Source organism: Equus przewalskii, chromosome 14 (genome assembly GCF_037783145.1).
Source record: "Equus przewalskii isolate Varuska chromosome 14, EquPr2, whole genome shotgun sequence".
Taxonomy (NCBI): domain Eukaryota; kingdom Metazoa; phylum Chordata; class Mammalia; order Perissodactyla; family Equidae; genus Equus; species Equus przewalskii.
In genome coordinates, this window is record NC_091844.1 from 67,953,945 (window position 1) to 67,976,058 (window position 22,114).

Genomic DNA, 22,114 nt, shown 5'->3' on the forward strand with positions numbered 1-22,114 from the left:
ATTTTGCAAAAAACCTATGCTACTCTTACCAACTTTTGTTTTTTTTACAGCTGTGTTCTAAAATTTAAGGTAATTCTTTAGGTTTGAATTAATACTTCCTGTTTAATATCTCCCTTTTAAAAAAGGGACAGATCAAGATTTCAAAGTAATTCATCAAAACTTTTAATTACAAAACTTTAATATGACAAAAAATTTCCAAAAAAATAAAACTAAGAACCTAGTTTTGAACAACAATAAAACCTCTTCTAGTCTAGGCATCATAGCAAAATTGAACTTGAGAAGGGAAAAAAAGAGACATTTTGTCTGGTCAGAACTTTTAAACAAAGTGGCACATGTTTTTCTCCACCAGCCATGCAAAACACATAATTTTTATATAAACCGCATGTGCTCTGACAAGTACCACCAACCCTTTCCCTGCTTTAAATCCAGAAACATTTCACTTCAACTACAAAGTTTTTGGTCTTGCTTCATAAAGAACACTTAATCTGATCTTTACCTTTCTGATAATAATACTGAGATAAAGCCAATACAAGTCCAAATTTGCCACTTTCACTTCTATACAAAAAAGGCCTCAAAGAGCCAAGAAACACTTCCCTAACAAGCGCTGTGATGAAGTGTTAGTAAACATTAGAAAATTGATTGCAGGCATGAAATACGAAGTTAAAACAAAGAAAATGTTTTCAACATGTCTCTTTAAGCTGAAGTAAAAATATTTTAACCAATGTGTTAGAGACTTTCATTAAGTCAAAATAGTCTGAAAGTAAAACTGCATTTTAAAAAATCTCTTATTTAAACTGTTTTGGCACAGAAAGTGTTGTACTTATTTCAGAGGACAGAAAAAAAAGGGGTGGAAAAAATCCACATGTTTGGCAATTTTATCTGTTAAGCAACTGTCAAAAGCTAATTTTATTTTCCTTTCAACAAATGAAGATCATCCGAATGAACTTGCAATACTCACGTGCAGAGCCGAGGGATCTGGCAGGAATTCAGCATCTTCTCCAAAGATAAAATCAGGGGGCAGCTCTGGGTATTGGGCATTAAAAATGATATCCCCTGAAACAAAAGAAAACATCAGGCCCTTCTTATTTCCTTTCTAATGTATGAATGTTCTGAGGAACGCAGCAGAAAAACTTCTAAAAGAAGTTTGTATGAGTTTAACAAAAAAATTTGAAAAGCTCTTTCTGAATGATTAATTCTTCAATAAAAGAACTGATATCCTCTTTTAAATTAATATCTACAACATGCAACCAAAAAAAGTTTTATGTCCTGACACACTATAAATATAAATACCCAAGTATAAAGTAGTAGCAGCCACATCCAAAGTACGCACAGATTTTTTTCACAGGAAATGCTACTGTCCGATCACCACCTGCTACGTAATAAGCCTTTACTGGGGACTGATTCTCTAATGATAAAGTCCTTGCCTTGAAGAAATTAAACTTACAAACCTTTGGTATATTGGAAAGAACATTTGGCTTGGAGTCAAAAAAGTCATAATTATATCCACAAGGTCTCCTAATTATTTATTAGCTCAAGCGATCTTGGGCAAGTTTTAACTTCTTTAGACTTCAGTTTCTACATCAGTAAAAGGGGGATATAATAGTACTGACATCACAGATTTGTTGTGAGGATAAAGAGAGACAGCAGGCTTAGCATCGTGTCTGACATATAGTAAGCACTCAATAAGTGACATGGGAGGACTACTGTTGTTATCACTAGTATATTTTGAAACATAAGACAAATTACAAAGTCTCCCTAGCAAATTTGTGTTGTAAATTCTTCTACCTCTCTGTTCCTTTCCTATCTCCTTTAGCTCCTTTTTTTTCCCTCTGCTCTCCCCAAGAATCAGTCCTCATCATTCTGCTAATACCAACAAATAGATTAGTATGTCAACAATCTAACACCCATGTTGGGTTCCAGTATACAAGAGTGTGTATACTTGTGTACATGCTCATAAGCTCTGCACCCATGCATACACATACAGTTAGATGAGTCCAATCATTTTACTGTTCAAACAATACCATCTTGATAGTCATACCCAAATTTAAACATTCGGACTTCAGTTCTCATTTGAACCTTTCTGTAACTATGTACTATGCATTTCAATGTCAAACTCAGCAAGTCTAAAAACATGATCGTGACTGTCCCTTTTCTTTACTCTCCTCTTCCCCTGGAGGACTTTCCTATTTCTTGGGATGGCACTGCTATTCCTAATCACCCACGCTGAAACTTGAGTGTCATCTTCCACCATACCCATATCCTTTATACTCTTAGAAAACAAGGCATCTCAACTTTTCCTCCAAAATGTCTCTCATATGAACACTTCCTACTGCTAACAGCTCTATCCAGGCCCAGATGACATAGTCTGTACATTCATGCGTGTATTGAACAAATATTGGAACTCTGCTATAGGCACTATGCTAGGCACTAAAAATCAAAGAACTCTGCTCTTAAAGAGTCAACAGACTAGAAGAATTCAATTATTACCATGCCTTCTTAAATGGTCTCCTGATAACAATTTCCCTCCAGCCCATAATACATACTATCACCAAGCACATCTTTCTTAAAGTACTGCTTTTGCCCCAAAACTTCTAGCTTAAAAAATTTCAGGGGCTGGCCCCATGGCCGAGTGATTAAGTTCCACTGGCTGCAGGCAGCCCAGTGTTTCATTGGTTCGAGTCCTGGGCGCGGACATGGCACTGCTCATCAAACCATGCTGACACAGCATCCCACATGCCACAACTAGAAGGACCCACAACGAAGAATATACAACTATGTACCAGGGTGCTTTGGGGATAAAAAGGAAAAAAAATAAACAAAATAAAATCTTTAAAAAAAAATTCAATTATTCTCTAATGTCAAATGGAGTAAGAGCAAACTTTTCAAACTGGCATTTAATGCCTCCAAAATATAATATTCCTATTTATTTATCCACCCTTCTCTCTATCCACAAGCCAATACCAATCTTCTATTCCAGTCCATATGATCCACTTGCTGACCTCCAAATACTATGACACCTAGTTGAAATGCTCTCTCTCCTTGCTCAGTTCTTACCTATCCTCTACGAGCCCACTTAATCACCTTTTCTTGCATGAAGTCTTCCCTAATAAATCTGGCACACACTGATCATTGTTACTTCTGAAATTCAACAATACTGATTGGTTATGCCATTCACAGGAGTATTTAATTGTAGTCTTATATTGTTTTTGTTATTCCATTAATTTTTAAAATTCATACTAAACATATGCTACATGTGAGGCACTGTGATACACACCGTGTCAATATAAAGATGGTTATCCTCAAGGAGCTTACATTTAGTGAAGGAGACAAGACATATACACAGAACCACAAATACACAGCAGTACAAGGTAAGTACACCCACTTCATCTTCCTAAATATCTTATAAGCATTCAAAGACTAAACATACTCATAGTTATTTCATGTCTCCAACAGGGCAAAGTGCAACACATACAGAACATATTCAAGAAATGCTCAGTATGTGAAAGAAATTCTAATCTCTGAATTGGATATAAGTACTGACAAAATCAACAGTAAAGAATAAAGTATGGAAGAGTTACTTCTGCCACTTTCTGTAGGGAATAAATTTGAGCAAAAATACCCAGCATGCACAGCTCCTTAGGAAGATATATACTTTATAGATATGTTTTTAAAAGTCTTACAGGTAGGTTACTTTAGTGACTTTTAGAAAAAAATTTCATAAAGTTAATAGAGCAGAGGCATCAAAGATTTGGAAAAAGTCAAGCTAGAATTTATTGTGCCTTGATGTTTGAAAAATAAATAGCATGCTAAATTCCAACAGAAAAAAATTATTACTTTTGTTACTATAGGAGGACAGAAAGCTAGATTTTCAAGTTCTCAAAGGCATATTGTCAGTAATGCATATTTCCAAACCACTAAACATTAAAAATCTGATCCAAGGATATCCACTCTTACCAATTCTATTCAACACTGTACTGGAGGTTCTAACCAGGGCAATTAAGCAAGAAAAAGAAATGAATGGTATCTAGATTGGAAAGAAAAAGTAAAATTATCTCTATCCACAGATGACATGATCTTCCATATAGAAAATCCTAAGTAATCCACACACAAAAGCTATGAGAACTAATAAACAAGTTCAACAAGGTTGCAAGATACAAAATAAATGTATAGAATCAACTGCATTTCTATACACTACCAATGAACAATCCAAAAATTAAATTAAGAAAATAATTCCATTTACAACAGCATCAAAAAGAATAAAATACTTAGGAATAAACTTAACAAAAGAAGTCTAAGACTTTTACATCGAAAACCACAAAACATTGTTGAAAGACATTAAAGAAGGCCTACATAAATGGGAAGACATCTCATGTTCACAGATCACAAGACAATATTGTTAAGATGGCAATACTACCTAAATTAATCTACAGATTTCATGCAATCCCTATCAAAACCTCTGCTTGGCTTTTTTTGCAGAAATTGACAAGCCAATCCTAAAAGTCATATGGAAATGCAAGGAATTCAGAATGACCAAAAAACAGTCATGAAAAAGGGCAAAGTTGGAGGACTCACAGTTCCTAATTTCAAAACCCAACACAAAGTCACAGTAATGAAGACAGTGTGGTAGTGGCACAAGGACAGATATACAGATCAATGGAATAGAACTGAAAGTCTGAAAATAAACTTTCACATTTATAGTCAATTGATTTTTGACAAGGGTGCCAAGACAGTGCCAAGACAATTCAACAGGGCAAAAAGAGTTCTTTCACCACCTCACACCCATTAGGATGACTACTACTAAAAGGAGAGAGAGGGGCCAGCCTGGTGGCATAGTGGTTAAGTTTGTGCACTCCGCTTCAGCAGCCCAGGGTTTACAAGTTCAGATGCCAGCCACAGACCTAGCACTGCTCCTCAAGCCATGCTGTGGTGGCGTCCCACATAAAATAGAGGAAGACTGGCACAGATGTTAGCTCAGTGACAATCTTCCTCACAAGAAAAAGAAAAACAGAGAGAGACAGAGAATATAACAAGGTTGCAGAGAAACTGGAACCCCTATGCACCATTGTTGGGAATGTAAAATGGTACAGCCACTATGGAAAACAAATGGCAGGCCAGCCTGATGGCCTAATGGTTAAGTTCAGCGTGCTCTGCTTCAGTGGTCTGGATTCAGTTACTGGGTACAGACCTACACCACTCATCAGTGGCCATGCTATGGTGGCAGCCCACATACAAAATAGAGGAAGATTGGCAACAGATGTTAGCTCAGGGCAAATATTCCTCAGTAAAAAAGAAGAAGATTGGCAACAGATGTTAGCTCAGAGTGAATATTCCTCAGCAAAAAAAAAAAAGAAAACAAGATGGTATTACCTCAAAAATTTAAAAAGAATTACCATATGATTCACTGATTCCACTCTGGGTATATACTCAATATAAGTAAAATCAGCGTTTCAAAGAGATATTTCTATACCCATATTCACAACAGCATTATTCACAACAGCCTAACGGAAACAACTCAACCCAAGTGTCCACTGACAGATTAATGAATAAACAAAATGTGGTATACACAAACAATGGGAATATTATTTAGCCTTAAAAAAGAACATTCTGATACACGCTATAATATGCATAAACCTTGAGGATGGCACATTAAGTAAAATAAGTTAGTCACAAAAAAGACAAATATGTATGATTCCATTTATATGAGATACCTAGAGTAGTCAAATTCATGGAGACAGAAAGAATGGTGGTTAGCAGGAGCTGGGGGAAGAAGAGAAAGAGGAGTTGTTGTTTAATGGGTACAGAGTTTCAGTTTTTCAAGGTGAAAAGAGTAATGGAGATTGGTTGTACAACAATGTGAATGTATTTAACACAACTGAAATGTATACTTAAAAATTATTAAGGTGGTAAATGTTATTATCTATATTTTACCATCATTAAACATTTTTTTAAGTAAAACAGTCTGCTATAGATTGAATGCTTGTATCCCCTTAAAATTCATATGTTGAAACCTAATCCCCACTGTGATGGTATTTGGAGGTGGGACCTTTGGTAGGTGATTAGGTCATAAGCGTAGAGCTCTAATGAATGGCATTAGTATCCTTACAAAGGAGACCGAGAGCTCCCTTGCCCACTTCTGCCATGTGCGGTTACAATGAAAAGACAGACTGTCTATAAACCAGAGAGCAGATCCTCACCAGACACTGAGTCTGCCAGCACCTTGATCTCAGATTTCCCCGGCTCCAGAACTGTGAGAAATAAACATTTGTTGTTTAAGCCACCCAGTGTATTACTATTTGTTTTAGCAGCTAACACGGAATTTTTTCAACAAATGGTACTGGGAAAACTGGAGAGCCAAATGCAAAAGAATGAAGTTGAGTCCCTAACTCACACCCATAATACACAAAAATTAACCGAAAATGGATCAAAGACCTAAAGGTAAGAGCAAAAATTATAAAACACTTTAAGGAAAACATAAGAGTAAATCTTCATAACTAGGCAGTGTTTCTTAGATATGAAATCAAAAGCATAAGGAACAAAAGAAAAACTAGGTAACTGGACTTCACAAAAATTTAAAACCTTTGTTCTTCAAAGGACATTATTTAGAAAGTGAAAAGACAACCCACAGAATGGGAGAAAATATATGATTTGTCAAATCATACATCTGATAAAGAACTTGTACCCAGAATATATAAAGAACACACGCATCAACAATGAAAAGACAAATAACTCAATTTAAAAATGGGCAAATGATTTTGAATAGACGTTTCTCAACAGAAAATACAGAAACGTCCAATAAGCATATGAAAAGATGCTCAACATCATTAGTTGTTAAGGAAATGAAAATCAAAATCACAATGAGATACTACTTCACACCCACTATGATGGTTACAATTAAAAAGACAATAACAAATGTTGGTGAGGATCTGGAGAAAATGGAATCCTCTTACACTGCTGGTGGGAATACAAAATGGTGCCACTACTTTGGAAAACAGTTTGGCAGTTCCTCGAAATGTTAAACACATAGGTACCTCATGACCTACCAATTCTACTTCTAGGTACATACCCAAGAAAAAGGAAAAACATCTACACAAAAACTTGCACATCAATGTTTGCAGCAGCATTATTCACAATAGCCAAAAAGTACAAACAACCCAATGTCCACCAACGGATGAATGCATAAATAAAATGCGGTATATACATACAATGGAATATTAATCAGCTATTTAAAAAAAAAACTGATACATGCTACAGTGTGGATGAACCTTGAAAACTTTATACTAAGTGCAAACAGTCTGACACAAAGGCCATGTATTGTTGATTACTGTATAATTCTATTTACATGAAATGTCCAGAATATATAAATCCACAGAGACAGAAAGCAGCTAGGGACTGGGAAAGGGAGGGAAGAGAAGTGACTGCTAGCAAGTACAAGGTTTCTTTAAGTGGTGATGAAAATATTCTGGAATTAGTGTTGATGGCGGCACAACTTTGCGAATGTATTAAAAACCACTGAATTGTCCACTTTCAAAGAGTGAAGTGGCATGCTATGTAAATTACACCTCAATAAAGCTGTTGTTTTTTGTTTTAATCTGATGCAAAAATCTGTCCCAGTTTAATCTGAATTTAAACACAAGTTAGAAAGTGTTTACTCAATGGTTATGAGTAAATTTATCTTTTATAAATAAAATCATCTTGAAAATGCAGTTGGGGAGTTCTCCATTTAAAGGAACTCTGCAATGAACCCTTTTTAAAAACAAAGACTATTTTTATAAGATGAATACTTATAAAGATCTTTATTTTTCAAGAAGTTCCCCAAATAGGTCCTTTTAAAAGAGAGTACCAGGGAATGTTAATTTTTTAAAAATTTCAGTTGATTTAAAAAAATTTTTAAACCATCTGAAAGCATTAGAATATAGAATAAATTTTTCAAAAAAAAAAACAACATATACCAAATTATCACACCCTCAACTGAAAGGATCGTTTTAGAAACAGAGATTACCAGATTACATATAGTAAAAACAGTATACAAGTATTTTTCAAAACAAAGAAGCAAATTTAAATATCTTTCAGAACCTCACACTCTCATATTTGAGAATTTCTCAAACTCTTACCTTCAACCTTAAAGAACTCCTGAAGCACTTTGCCTCAATACTCTATATCCTCTTTGGAATAAAACGTCGCATTGTTTTCTTGCTATAGAGAACAGTCAGTAAATCAGTCAAGAACATTTATTAAAAACTCACCATGCACAGATGCACATATTGGACACCTGGGGAGTTATATGGGAAGAAGAAAACATAGCACCTGACCTCAGGGCAGAGATGGTGCAGAAAAGACCAACACAAATCATAAAGAAGAGCAATAACATCGCACTTCCTTTATTTCACCCCGGAGAAGATGATACAAACACAGAGGACAGATTACTTGGATACTGCTTACTTCAATTTTTCATAAAAAGGAAGAGTAGGCAAGAGAACAAAGAAACAAAAATAGGATCAGAGGTGATACAAGGTAAGGTTAAAAAAAAGTAAAGAAATGAAACACCTAGAATGGCTAGAAGTGTCACGACTACCTTTTCAAGTCTTCATGTTCATGACTTCCTAAAAATTGCCAGGCTACAATAGTGGAACCAAAGAGGGCACATGTTCCTCTGTTAGAAAATACACATCTACAATGCTTCATAATATAACACATACATGAAATCGCAGAAATTCTAGGTGCAAGACAGTTTTTATTTACACTCTTGTGCCTCAGCAGCTGCCAATCTTTAGAAGGTACCAGCACCATCTCAGGAAGGCCCAGTCACCAGATCTGCAGAGTAGACCGTACATCCTGCTGCCCAGTTACTGAAGGAACAGAGCTTGTCCACAGGCTCCTTTCCTTCTTACTAGTGAAATTGTATCGTGCTATTTTGTCCATCTTGAAGTTTAAATAACTGCCAGGAAAACATAGTTTCAAAGAAACAATTCAAGTGGTAAATAATCAGAATTTTGCCAATGACAGAAGAATTATTCCTATCAATGGCTACATAAAATGATTATTTACTGAAACTCCAAGCATGAGAAGAGTCAGACAATAACGTTGTGGAAATGCCAGGCTGAAGGAGATTATCAAAGGAAAGGTAGGCTCAAACCATAGTGTCACAGAAGACTTTGGAGAGGTGATTCACTTCCAAGACTTCACTCTAACTCTTGATAGTGTTTCCTTACACTGAAATTTAATCTCTCTCTCTCTCCCTCTCTCTCTCTCTCTCTCTCTCCATCTCTGTCTGAAAATTTCATCCGCTGGTTCTTAGGAACTTATGGAACAATTCTAGTTTCACTTTAACATCATAGCCCTTCAATTATTTGCAGGCAGTTCTCGTGACCTCTCTTTGAACCCCACCATGAGTCACCTCTTGACCAGACTAAATATCCCAGTTTCTTTCACTATTCATCATCTGACTTGGTCTCAATGTCCTTTAGCATCCTGCTCTCTCCTCTGTGAAATGTACTAGTTTGTCTATAGCCTTCCTAGAGGATAATACCCAAAACTAAACATAAGATTCCAGGTGTGCTCTAAAGAACACAGAATAAAATAAGAAAAGCCAGGCCTTCATTTTAGATACTAAACTTCTGTTAATACATAACATTGCAAATTGAAATAGCCTTTTTGGCAGCCACACCAGTGGTGACTTGTATGATGTTTCCCATCAACTAAAAGCCCCAAGACTTTTATATATACACTACTGCTAAGCCCATATCCCTCATTCTTAAGCTGAATTTCAGAATCCATTTCAGAATTTTAAATTTATCCCTATTATATTTCAATCTTGTTAGATTTACCTCTCTATTTAACATCATAATATTCTTGGATTCCATTCCAAGTTTGGGTTGGCACTCCCAGTTTCAAGTTATAAACAGATTTGCTGAACATGCTTCTGGAAAACTCTCTGGCAGCCACAGTTCAATTAATCAGTACCTATTGGGTACAATCATTTAAACATTAATATCTACCCAATAATACTACAAACTTTAACATTTATCACAAGGATATCATAAAGAAACTTATCAAGTGTCTCAAAGAAATACTCTGTTTTGCTTACAAATTCAGATACCACCAATGATTCCATCATACATCACACTTTTGTCTTGAAAGACAGAATTTCTTTTCCTGTATCAAGGAAAAGAGACTATAAAAAATTATCATATCTGAGAGTTGGCATAATTTGCATGAATCAGGCCCTCAAAAAATATCTGCTGGAAAAAGGATGGGAAGCGAGGAAGACTGAAGTTAAGTCATTTAAGTTTGCCTCCTTTCCTTGTAAGACTTGCTTCTTTCAGATCCCTATCTCTAGACTGAGACCACATCTAATCTTTCTTTGCATTGCTAGTATCAAAAGCTGTGCCACGTAATAGAAATATAATATGAGCCATATACATAATTATAAACTTATCAGTAGCCACATTAAGAGAGCAAAATGAAAAGGGTGAAATTAAATTTTTAACTATTTTTTAAATTTTTATATACAGTAAAATTTACCTTTTTTGGGTAAAGTTATGCGATTTTTAATCATATGCATATATTTGTGTAAACACCACCAAAATTAGGATATACAACAATTCTATCACCCTTCAAAATTTCCTCATACTATCCCTTTGTAGTTAAACTTTCCCACCATCCCTCATTCTTGACAACCTCTGATCTATTCTCTGTCCCTTCAGTTTGGCATTTTCCAGAATGTCACACAAATGGAATCATGCAGCATGCAACCTTTTGAAACTGGCTCCTTTCACTTAGCATAAGGCATCTGAGATTAAGCCAAATGAACTGATACATTTAAGGGCCCATATCAACAGTTTGTTCCTTTTTATAGCCAACTAGTATTCCATTAGAGGGATGTACCACAGTTTGCTTATCCATTTACTCAATAAAGGACCTTTGGGTTATTTCCAGTTTTTGACAATTATGAATAATGCTGCTTGCTACAAACATCCATGTACAGGTTTTTGTGCGACCATAAAATTTCCGTTTCTAGAGAAATGGTTATCATTTCTAGATAAATAATACTTAAGAGTGGAATTGCTACGTCATAGGAAAAAGTGTATCTTTAATCTTAAAACAAACTGAGAAACTGCTTTCCAGAATGGCTGTTCCATTTAACAGTCACACAAGCAATGCCATGAGAGTTCCAGTTGCTACACATTCTCGCCAACACTTGATGTGGTCAGTTTGTTGTTGTTATCATTGTCCTTGCTGTTTTTAGTCATTCTAACAGGTGTGTTGTGGCATCTCAATATGGTTTAATTTGCATTTCCTTAAAGACTAAGGAAGTCTTTCATGGAATTTGTCCATTTCATTTTAAGTTGCCAAATGAACTGGCATAAATTTAGGTTCAGACTGAAAGTGGTCAACCATCTTCTGGGGACTTGGTTCAAATGTCAGTATAGTTTTCAAAGTCTTATTGCTATTCCAACTTTCCCCCAAGTATATGCCACCTAGAGATCAGACTGGAATCTGAACACTGGTCTACACTATAGTTCAATTCTCAAAGCCTTTGCTACATCAGTTCTGTCCAGCTCCATACATGTGCAGCCGGAAGATAAGCCTGAGACTTCATACACAAATTGAAGGATTCTTTTCTCTGGCTCCCTCCTCCCTGTGATTTTCCCCATACTCTCTGGCTCCCAGGGCTGCCTTTTCCTGGTGCTCTGTCTAGAAATGGGAGTTTTGCCTCCCCATGTTCCTGCGCACTTCCCATGACTGTGTCCACTTGGAGGTGAAGCAGCAAAGGAAAAGAGTCTGAGAGGCTGCTGAGGGAGTCCAGTTTCATCACTGGAGCTTGCCTGAGTTGCGGCCAAGGGAGTTTTTAAAACTCCATCCTGTTTGGTATTCTGACCTGAGAGAGGGGGTTTTCATTAGAACTTTTTCTGTCCACGCCTGCTGCATAGTTCCAGGACGTGGGGTGCCCTAGGGTTTAAACTAGGACATATGAAAGAAAAAAGGGGGAAGGGAGGAAACAAACCTCTATATGGATTATTCCTTGAGTTTTGATTTCTCTTCTTAGTATTTCTGCTATTATTTACTTTTCAGAGTCTTCAGGTAATTGCTGTATGTATTCCTTAGGCATTCTAGAGTTTTTCATTGTAACCAGTGAGAGAGATAGGGTGGACACTGTTTACTCCTTATTTTCCAGAACTAATTATTAATCTTAACAATTAAATAAATAATAACCATAAATAAAAATTAATTAAAATTAATCTTCATATGTTTTATTTAGTCAATATATACAAAACAGTGTCGTTTCGACACGTAATCAATATAAAAGTTATTAGTGAGCTATTTTACATTATTTGTAGTACTAAGATTTTAGAATCTAATGTGTCACACTTACAGCACATCTCAATTCAGAAGAGCCAGATTTCAAGTGCAGTCATCCCTTGGTATCTGCGGTGGATTGGTCCCAGGACTCCAGGGATTTTAGCAAAATCCATGGATGCTCAACTCCCTTCTATAAAATGCTGTAGTATTTGCACCTAACCTAGACACATCCTCCCATAGACTTTAAATCATCTCTAGATTACTTACAATACCTACTATAATGTAAACACTACGTAAAGAGTTGTTATACTGTATTGTTTAGGGAATAATGACAAAGAAAAAAGTGTGTACATATTCAGTACAGATGCAACCATCATAGGCCTTTCAATCCTTGATTGGTTGAATCTGCGGATGCAGAACCCACTGACACGGAGGGCCAACTGTACTCCACAGCCACAGGAGGCTAGGAGCGACCATACTGGGCAGCATAGATATAGAGGAACAAATGATTCAGAAAGAAGAGAAGGAAGGGAATGACAGGAAGGTAAGTAGGAAAAGTCATCCAACTTTCCATGACCACTTTCAGGTACAATGTGGCTCATTACTTCATTAAGCAGCACATTCTGTTTCTGGGCAGTTATTAGTTGCTGGAAAAAGTTCTTTCTTATACTGAAAAAAAAATGCCTACAAATCATTTTTACCTATTAATGCTAGTTCTACCCTAAGCAGTATTCTAAATCATCTGCAAATGACTTCTTCTTTTAGTCTTCTCTTCTCCAGGTTAAACATGCCCTTTCATCGTTATTTCATTGGTTTATAATAAAAGACAGTTCTCATGAAATTAAGCTACATGATTTTTAGGTATATCAGAGGGAATCTGCTATGTTGCTGATTCTTAGAGATTTTGACTAATTAGCAAATGGATATAGTGTCTCATCTTTAGCTGTTATAATATGTTTTAAATGAACCTTTAACCTTGTATTTTTGTATACTTGTTTCAGCACATAAAATAACAATATTTTAAGCCAAATGCTATGAATTAGCATTACCTTATTGAGTAATACATATTCTACTGCAGAAAATTTTAGTCTTAATAATTTTCTAATGCATATTCACAAACTGTTTCATTAATACAATTTATTACCAGTTCTTTTTTTAATGACTACAATGTATCTGACACCATAAAAATAAAGTAAGCTTTCTCAACCTTTCTATGATTTTGTTCATAGTTTTAAAAAGTAGTTAGGAACGAAATATAATTTCAAAACAAATCAATAACGATCTTTATCATGAAATAGTGAAAAACTGAGAAAACAATAATAAAGGAAAACTTAGGAAATAAGCTTGACTTTTATATACACACACAGCATTGATTTAGGTGTAGCCTCTAGAATACTATGCATTTACATTTCATTTTCTGTGAACTAAATATCACAGTAAGCTAAATAAAAAGATTGGTTTAAATGTACAGAGTAAGTAGCTTTGCATTTACAGAAAAGAAAAGGAGACATTGTCATTTGGAGGACACCATGAAAAAAATCCTGAAATGTCAAACAATATAAAAAATGGTAACTGATTATTCTATACTTGAGGAAGCTTAAAAAAAAGAAGTATATAAATGAATATTTGGATTAAACTGGCAGGATAAAAGAAGACTTTTTTCTCATTTTCTAGAGAGATAATCTTCACTTATTAATTCATTCAATCCCTCAAGAAATATTAGGCATATACTATACTCTAGATAGTGTGAGTAACAGAAAAAGAGTTAAGAGATTCTGCTTAATAAAGCTTGCAATCTAGGAGATATGATCTTAGAGGTAAGACATCTATAAAAATAATTATAAACAATAAGTTATTGATTTAAGATAGGATCACAGATGGATACTAAAAACCATTAGGTAAAAGGTTGTCAGGGAACAGGACACAGTCTCAAAGTATCACCCCATAGATTACTAACAAATTGCAATAAAAGAAGGTATCTTTATAAGGGAGAAATTTGGTAGATACCACCTTAATTTAACTACATAGTCAAATTTAGCAGCACCAATAATAGAAAAAATGGACATGGTGGACTTTGTGATGACTGCACTGAGGACATAACATCACCTATCAAGAAAGTCTGATAAAAATGTTTAACCTAAATACAATCATGAAGAGATAATCAGACAAACCAAATTATGACATTCTACAAAACAATAGGCCTGGACTCTCCAAAATTGTTGATATCAGGAATGACAGAAAAAAAAAAGTAAAAGAACTGTTCTAGATTAAAGAAATTAAAGAAATATAAGCAGTAAATACAGTGTATGATCGTTCACTGTATCACAGATAAGGGGAAAAAAGCGAAAAGGACACTAATAGACAACAGTGGAAATATGAATATGGACCACATAGTAGATAATATTACCGTATCAATGTTAAATGTCTTGAGTATGATAAGGGTATTCAGATTCTATAGAAGAAAAATGTCTTTTTTTTAGAAGATATATAGAAATATTAGGGGCCGGCTCCGTGGCCGAGCGGTTAAGTTCGCACGCTCTGCTGCGGCGGCCCAGGGTTCGGATCCTGGGCGTGGACATGGCACCTCTCATCAGGCCACATTGAGGCGGCGTCCCACATCCCACAACTAGAAGGACCTGCAACTAAGATATACAACTGTGTATGGGGCGGGTTGGGGAGATAAAGCAGAAAAAAAAAATTGGCAACAGTTGTTAGCCCAGGTGCCAATCTTTAAAAAAGTAAATAAATAAAATATTAGAGGTAAAGTATCAAAATGTTTGCAACTTAACTTAAAATAGTTCAGCAAAAAGATTTAGATATATAAACATACATCTATATCTGCAGAGATACGCATACATGTGTGTGAGTAGAGAAAAAGATAAATAAATATGGCAAAATGTTTACAACTGATTAATTAGATAAAGGATTTATCCTTGTCTCAGACTCTGCTGTTTTGGGAATCCAAACTAAGGCAGAAAATTTGGCTGTTCAATGAAGACATATATGTTCCTCCTAGAGAAATGAAACGTTTAATATCTAACCATGGTTGTGTGTGATTTTTCCATAAATCCTATCTCTGACAGCTCTGCTCATTCAATGATGACCCCACAAGAAGGCACACTCAGTCTGGGTCACTAAAGTTCATGAGACAGGGTTTCCGTACTTCCATTTCTAGCCCACAACCAGCAAAGGAAGGCAGCATGCTTGTGCCCAAAAGGCAAAGAAAGGAACAAAAGACTGAACAAACAAAGTTACTTACAACAGAGGAGAATGGCTCAAGCTATTAAAGCTGCCTGATGTACCAACTTAATCAAACCAAAGCATAGCTTGAGCCCCCAGGAGAATCTGGCTCAGCAACTCACTACAGACAGACACACAATTTTGCAAAGCGCAGCAATTTCTTATAAGAACTCTAAGAGAATTATAAGAAATTTCTTATAAGAAATTGCTTTCCCAGTTGTTCCCTGGAGGAAGAGGAAGAGTGAAAAGGCTGGCCTGAGGTCCAGAGTAAAAAACCTGCAAGATGAGGGTAGAATATGCCATCATGACAGAAAGTGAGAGCTATCAAAGGCTTCTGGGGTCATATCAACCAGACTCGGGAACATAATGAGGAGGCTCTCACTAGCCAAAGATGCATCACTTTAAGCATCAATAACAAATGTAATGGACTGTTTAAATACATCGAATTTTAAGCCCATGAGTTAATGATTCTTTTAAAAATCAATAGGTATCTATAAAAGATGCAAAGGAACTTACTCATTTTGAAAACCAGAAAAGAAGAGAGTCAAGCATTTGTTCTATCCTTCTAAAGGAATTGTACTGAGGATTACCAAACAGTCGATCAGGAAAAACTTCTCTTTATAGAATTATTTCAACTAATAAATGAAGAGATGATAGCATATCACCATTTTGTAACTCTTAACAAATTAATGGATCCAAGCAAAGACCACTAAAGGCTGTTACATCAAAAGACAACCAGACACACAGGCCCTAATCGAAGAATATGTTACCCTGTGAAACACTTTTGCCCCAAAATAAATCTGAGTCTGATTAAGCCTCTAGATCAAACCACCAATTCATACAGGATATACAGGAGCAAAGGAACATGTTAAGTGACTCCACAGGGCTGAAATCATCAAAATTCAGACTGAGGGAAACTATGAGACAAACAGCCCAGTTTCTTCACAAATAAATTGAAAACAATGAAGAATAGAGAAAAAAATTGAAGGACGAAGAAGAGAAAGGAGAACAGGAAGAAAAAGGCTATAAGGGGGAAATGGAAGAAGAGAAGTAGAAGGAAGGGTAAAAGGAAAAAACAGAGCAAAGAAGGGGAGACGCAGGATGAGATGACTGTAAATAAGACACCTAAGTAACAGAGCAACCTATTGCAATCTGTCAGTATCCAAACAAATTGTAAAACACACACACATTTTACATATGTATGTGTGTTTATGTGTTTGTGTGTATATATCAACCAGGGAAATCTGAATACTAATTGGTAATGAAAGATTTGAGAATTAATGTTGATTTTTTAAAGTGATGATGAAAAAAAGTTATGTTTAAAGTTATGTTTTAAAAGAAGAGACATTATCTTGTAGAGATGCATAGTGAAATATTTCTGGAAGATGTGATATGACACTTCTGATTTTCTTCAAAATTATCTAGGAAAAAGTTGATGGAAGACCCACAAAACATGACTGACCATAAGCTGACCATTGTGAAGCTGGGTGACAGGTACATGGAAAAGAGTTCATTATACCATTCTCTCTACTTTTATAAGTTTGAAATTTTCCATTAAAAAATTTTTAAGTGACTTTCTCAAAGACTCCACATCCTGCCACTAGGACTTGATCTGAGATGGTAAACCAACATATTTTATGTTGAAATAATTTTCATTCAGCAGATTTAAACAGCTGGAAGAGACCTTATGGCAAAAGCAACCATACAATTTATTATCCAAAGTGGAACACCCTAGAGTGGGAAAGAAGGCATTATTAATAATTAACCAGGACAAGAAATGTAAAGAGGAATGTGGTTGACTGTCCCAGCTCAGTTTCTGACAGCTCAAAAATATCCCTTAAAACATACAATATCTCTAGTAAAGAAGTTACATGGTATCTATTTCAATTCTTCTAATAACAAAGAACTCATTATTTCCCAAAGCAGTTCTTTACATTAGGGAACAACACCAATTATTAAAAACTCTTGTGCAGAGTCAAAATCTGCTTCCTCATAACTCCTCCCTGGTGGTATAGTCAGGCACTGCCTAATGATGTTTCAGTCAATGATGAACTGCTTATATGACAATGGTCCCATGAGATTAGTACCATATAACTTAGATGTGTAGTAGGTTACACCATCTAGGTTTGTTTAAGTACACTCTGATGTTCTCACAATGACAAAATGGCCTAACGACATGTTTCTCAGGACACATCCCTATCATTAAGCGACGTATGACTGTATCGGTTTTACTTTCTGGAAGAACAAAATGTGATGGGTAAAAAGAACCCTGAACTAAGTGTAGAGAACTGGATCTGCCATTAACTAACGATATCATTTTGGACCATTTACTTAACTTCTCTGAGCCTATATTTCTAGTCCTTTCTATCTCTGAAAACTAGTAGTCCCAGTTTCTTCAAGCATTGTCTGTGTGTGATGATTTCTATCCAGCACACACTAGTCGGATAATGTTCCTCCTACACCATGGTGCCCAAATGTCAACACAGGACTCATGTATGGTCTACTACATTACAGGCACAGCACAAGGACCTCATTCCAAGCTGCAGACCCAGTGCTTCTGTTAACGCAGCACAAGATTGTATTCACTTTTTCAGTAGTCACATCATATTTTTGGTTCATACTATATATCCTAGATCATTTTTCATGTAACTGCTTTCCTCTACCTATTCAACTAATTTCTAGAACGTAAGCAAGGGACTTTACACTTAACCCCACTGAATTCCATCCTTTTGTTTCTGATCCAACATACTAGCCTATGGAGATAAATTCAAATTTTGTTTGTCATACCTCATAGTATCGGTCTCTTTAAACTTGTGTCCTCCAAAGGTTAGCCAAGTATGTCCACATCATTTACAAATATGTTGAACAAAACATAATCAAAAATATGACCCTGGAGTATTTCATTAGAGACTTTCTAATGATTGCTCAATTTACTGCAAATCTACTTAACTATTCTTTTGGTTCAATAATATAAAATATCCAGAAAGACATCACAGGGAAATGGTTAAATTTTCTGCTGAAATGATTTGCTATGTCAGCTGATCTACCATCAAAAAAGAAATACAGCTAATTTGGCATAACTTGCTTCTAAGTACACCTATGTTGGCTACTAAAGATATAACATGTTTTAAATACTCTCAAACCATTTATTTAATAATTAGCTCTTGAATCTTACCCAACCTCAATACAAAAATTAAACTGTAATTTTAAGAATCTATCTCTTCCTTTTCTTTAAATATTGGGACCATGTTTTTCTTTATCTATAGTCTGCTGCCATTATCCACAATTTCTCCATTCTGATGATTATTTGGTAATTCTAGTAATTCTCTTTTTCAAAAAAATCACCACTATAAAAGGAATATCGGTATGGCTAATTAATTCAAACAAGAATTCTGCTGAGTGCTCCTTTCAGTACCATAAAACTGTCACGCAGATGAGGAAATAAAGTTGTTTTGTCCCTAGGACAAAAATATTTTTTGAATGAGCATTGTAATGCTGTCTCATGAATAATAAGATTCCTATTAATGATAGTAGCTATGTATCTACTTACCAAGGATACTACTAAAGAAACTGCTACCATAGGTAGTAGATTAGATGACATCAAAGGGTCTCTTTAGCTCTGAAAGTATAGTTCTTTCACTTCCGTTAATTATTAGGATGACGTAAGTTCTAACAAATCCATGTCACTTAAGAGGAATCGTAGTAAGACTAATACGTTGAGGGGAGAATATTCTATTTTAACTAAATTTGCTTTTGATCATATCTAATTTCTTTCAGATCCCTTCTGTTTCATAAAATAAAACTGGGTACTTAATATTTAAAGCATATGCTAAGGTTAACGTCTTTGGATAATTTCATTTCTACACAAATTTTAAGTACATTTTAAAATAAAAACCCAATTTTTTCACTCACAAATGCTCAAAGAGTTTAACTATACATATCTGGTCCATCTTATTATCTTGACCTTTAAGTTTTCTTCCCTCATCTTTCCCACATTAAAGAAAAACCACCCAAGTGATTTTAGAAAGTGGTTAAAAACTGTTGTTTAATTTACAATCAGATTGAAAATTAAACAACAGTTTTTGCTGTATCAAAAATATACAATTAAGACAATTAAAGATGTATCAGGTCAGATAACAGACCTGAATCATAAAGCCATGTTACTAGGTCAGGACCTGCAAAATAAGATCACAGGCTAACCAGTCTTAAAGACACACACAGAAAAATAGAGCATTGAAGACAATTCTCTACATCTCAAAGCTGAAACTGAGCTTTTCTTTCTCATAAACCTGATTAACTTCTGACTCTATTTTCACCAATTTCTGCTTGTAATTTCTGCCCTCGAGCAAAAAACAAAACAAAAACAACCAACCACAAGCTTTTACTCCTCAAGCGTCCAAGAGATCCACACAAGTGGAAGTTTATCAGTTAATTTCTCAATCAGATATTAGTCAACTGACCACCACCTTTCCTAGCTGATGCATGGCAGAAGGCATTAGCGTTCGATGCTGCGTTTACTTCCTATCAGCAATGCTGTTGCCTGTTCTTATTTCCTGCATAACTTTCTTACTGTGAGCAACTGATTATTCACATTGATTTGCTCTTATCTGCTTTTACTGAGAAGCAGATTGTTACTGTGTGGTAATAAAGACCACATTTCCCAGCAGGTTGTGGTGAGAAAAGAACGGGGCTTGTACTTGGAAGTCTTGGATTTGAGTTCTGGGTCCCTGACTTCCCAGTTATGTGACCTCAGGTTAGTCACTTAAACCCTGTGAGCCTCTCTTATACGTAAAGCAGGGTAACTGGCCCTCAGAAAGTTGTTGGGAGATTAGAGTGAGATTTAAGTAAAAACACTTTGGAAAATAGGGAATGCTACATGATTGTAAATACTTTCTAATTCCTAGCTGAATTATACAAAGCAGAAATTAGGGCTGATGTGGCACAGATTTATACAGACAAGCATCACTTGCCAAAAAATCAGGAGAAATAACCAGACGATGCTAGATGGGGGAAAAAAACCACACCAATCTTTCTTTCAATTCAGAGTTCACTGTTTAACAATGTGTCTTTTGCTGACTGCATCCACAGGCACAAACCAGAGCACCAGCACAGAAGCAAACTAGCATACAAAGAACAATCTCCGACTGGACCTTGTGCTTCGTCTCCCACAAAACAGTGCTTGGAAGAGCGTGCAAAAGCCCACTCATGAGCTTTCAGAAACTTTGTGAAAACCAAGAATTAGCCTGTGGAATTCATGGAAAAAAAAAAGAATAATACTTCCTACTGTCAAATAACTCTGAAATGCCCAGCAGCTGGACCAAGAAAGATGTAAAAAAGCGATATGAAGGATCCTTTGAGTTCACACACGACAGAGCTAAACAACAAGTCGAACAATGAACAAAAGCAAGTCCCGTAATCCACGGAAGCTAAGGCAGGGAAAATCTACTGAAATGCATGAAAATTTAGGATTCTGAAAAATCAGGATGAATAAATTAAAATTCTTCAAAAGTAGTTATAGGAAAATGTTTTTTGGAAACAATGAATGATTAAAAAAAAAACAAACATAAAACTACTACCAAAGTAAGAACAGTTAAAGATACATAAACTCTAGCCAAAATTCGCTGAAAGTATTTTTTTAAAAAATACAGCAATAGAAAATGAACAGTTCTTTAAAAGTAATGGTATCACAATGACAATTTTTCTGTTTGATAATTTAAATTTAAGTTGATGATAACAAAGGACAAAGATAGTCACGCTCTTGCCAGGAAAATTACGCAAGACAGAGAGAAACAAATCAAGCAGAGTCTCTAAGAGCAAGTTATCTACATGCACGGCAATTTTCAGGGAAGAGGTGGAGAAATAAGCAAAACACAAGTCACAACATCTCAGAAGTGCCAAGGTCACTTCAACACAGTAGATAAAAAATAAAACATTAAGCAATGGTGAAATGAAAGCATCTGACAGAGACTAACTGAAACATAGTAGAGTTGCTTATAACACAGGGGCAAATTCTATCTTCTAACTATAATACATGAGGCAAAGGTTTGCTACATCATGGTTGCCCCATCACGAACACAGTGTTCTTTTATCCAGTAATAGCACTTCAATGAGGTTCTCCAGCATCTCTCTTCACACAACATTAATTAAAAGACTTCAACAACAAATTAGATATTTTACTCAGAAGAAAACCATCTAAAACTTGCAGGATTTCGAGACTCTTAAGAGTACAGTGAGACGTAGAGCATGTAATCCTTCACAGAAACAAACTGACTTGCATGTGGCTGGTGGCCAGATCGCTGGATGCCACAGAAAACATTCTTTTATAGAAGCAATTCTACTACTCAATTAACAACACTTGCTGAGTCCTCAATGTGGACAAAAGCCCTCAGAAGTTCCATAACTAAAACTGTAGATTTGTTCCCCTCTCCTCTCAAGAAACCTGCTACTTAAAATCAAAGTCCCCACTCTAAAGGTGGGATCCCTTCCATTCCCCAAAACCACAAGCAGCTTTGGGTTATCTGAAATCCTAAAGAGTCACGTTGAGGTTCCGAATTCATGAACAGAGCCACAGTGG

At 35.6% G+C, this 22,114-nt stretch overlaps 1 protein-coding gene across 2 annotated transcripts in view; it reads right to left on the minus strand.

Moving 5' to 3' along the window:
- Window positions 1–22,114, minus strand: part of BABAM2 (BRISC and BRCA1 A complex member 2) — a 420,511-nt gene that overhangs the window by 333,146 nt on the left and 65,251 nt on the right. For both annotated transcript variants that reach the window (XM_070572970.1, XM_070572969.1), the window contains exon 4: window positions 959–1,053. In XM_070572970.1, the coding sequence (XP_070429071.1) occupies window positions 959–1,053 (95 nt within the window). The remainder of the gene's footprint in view (window positions 1–958; window positions 1,054–22,114) is intronic.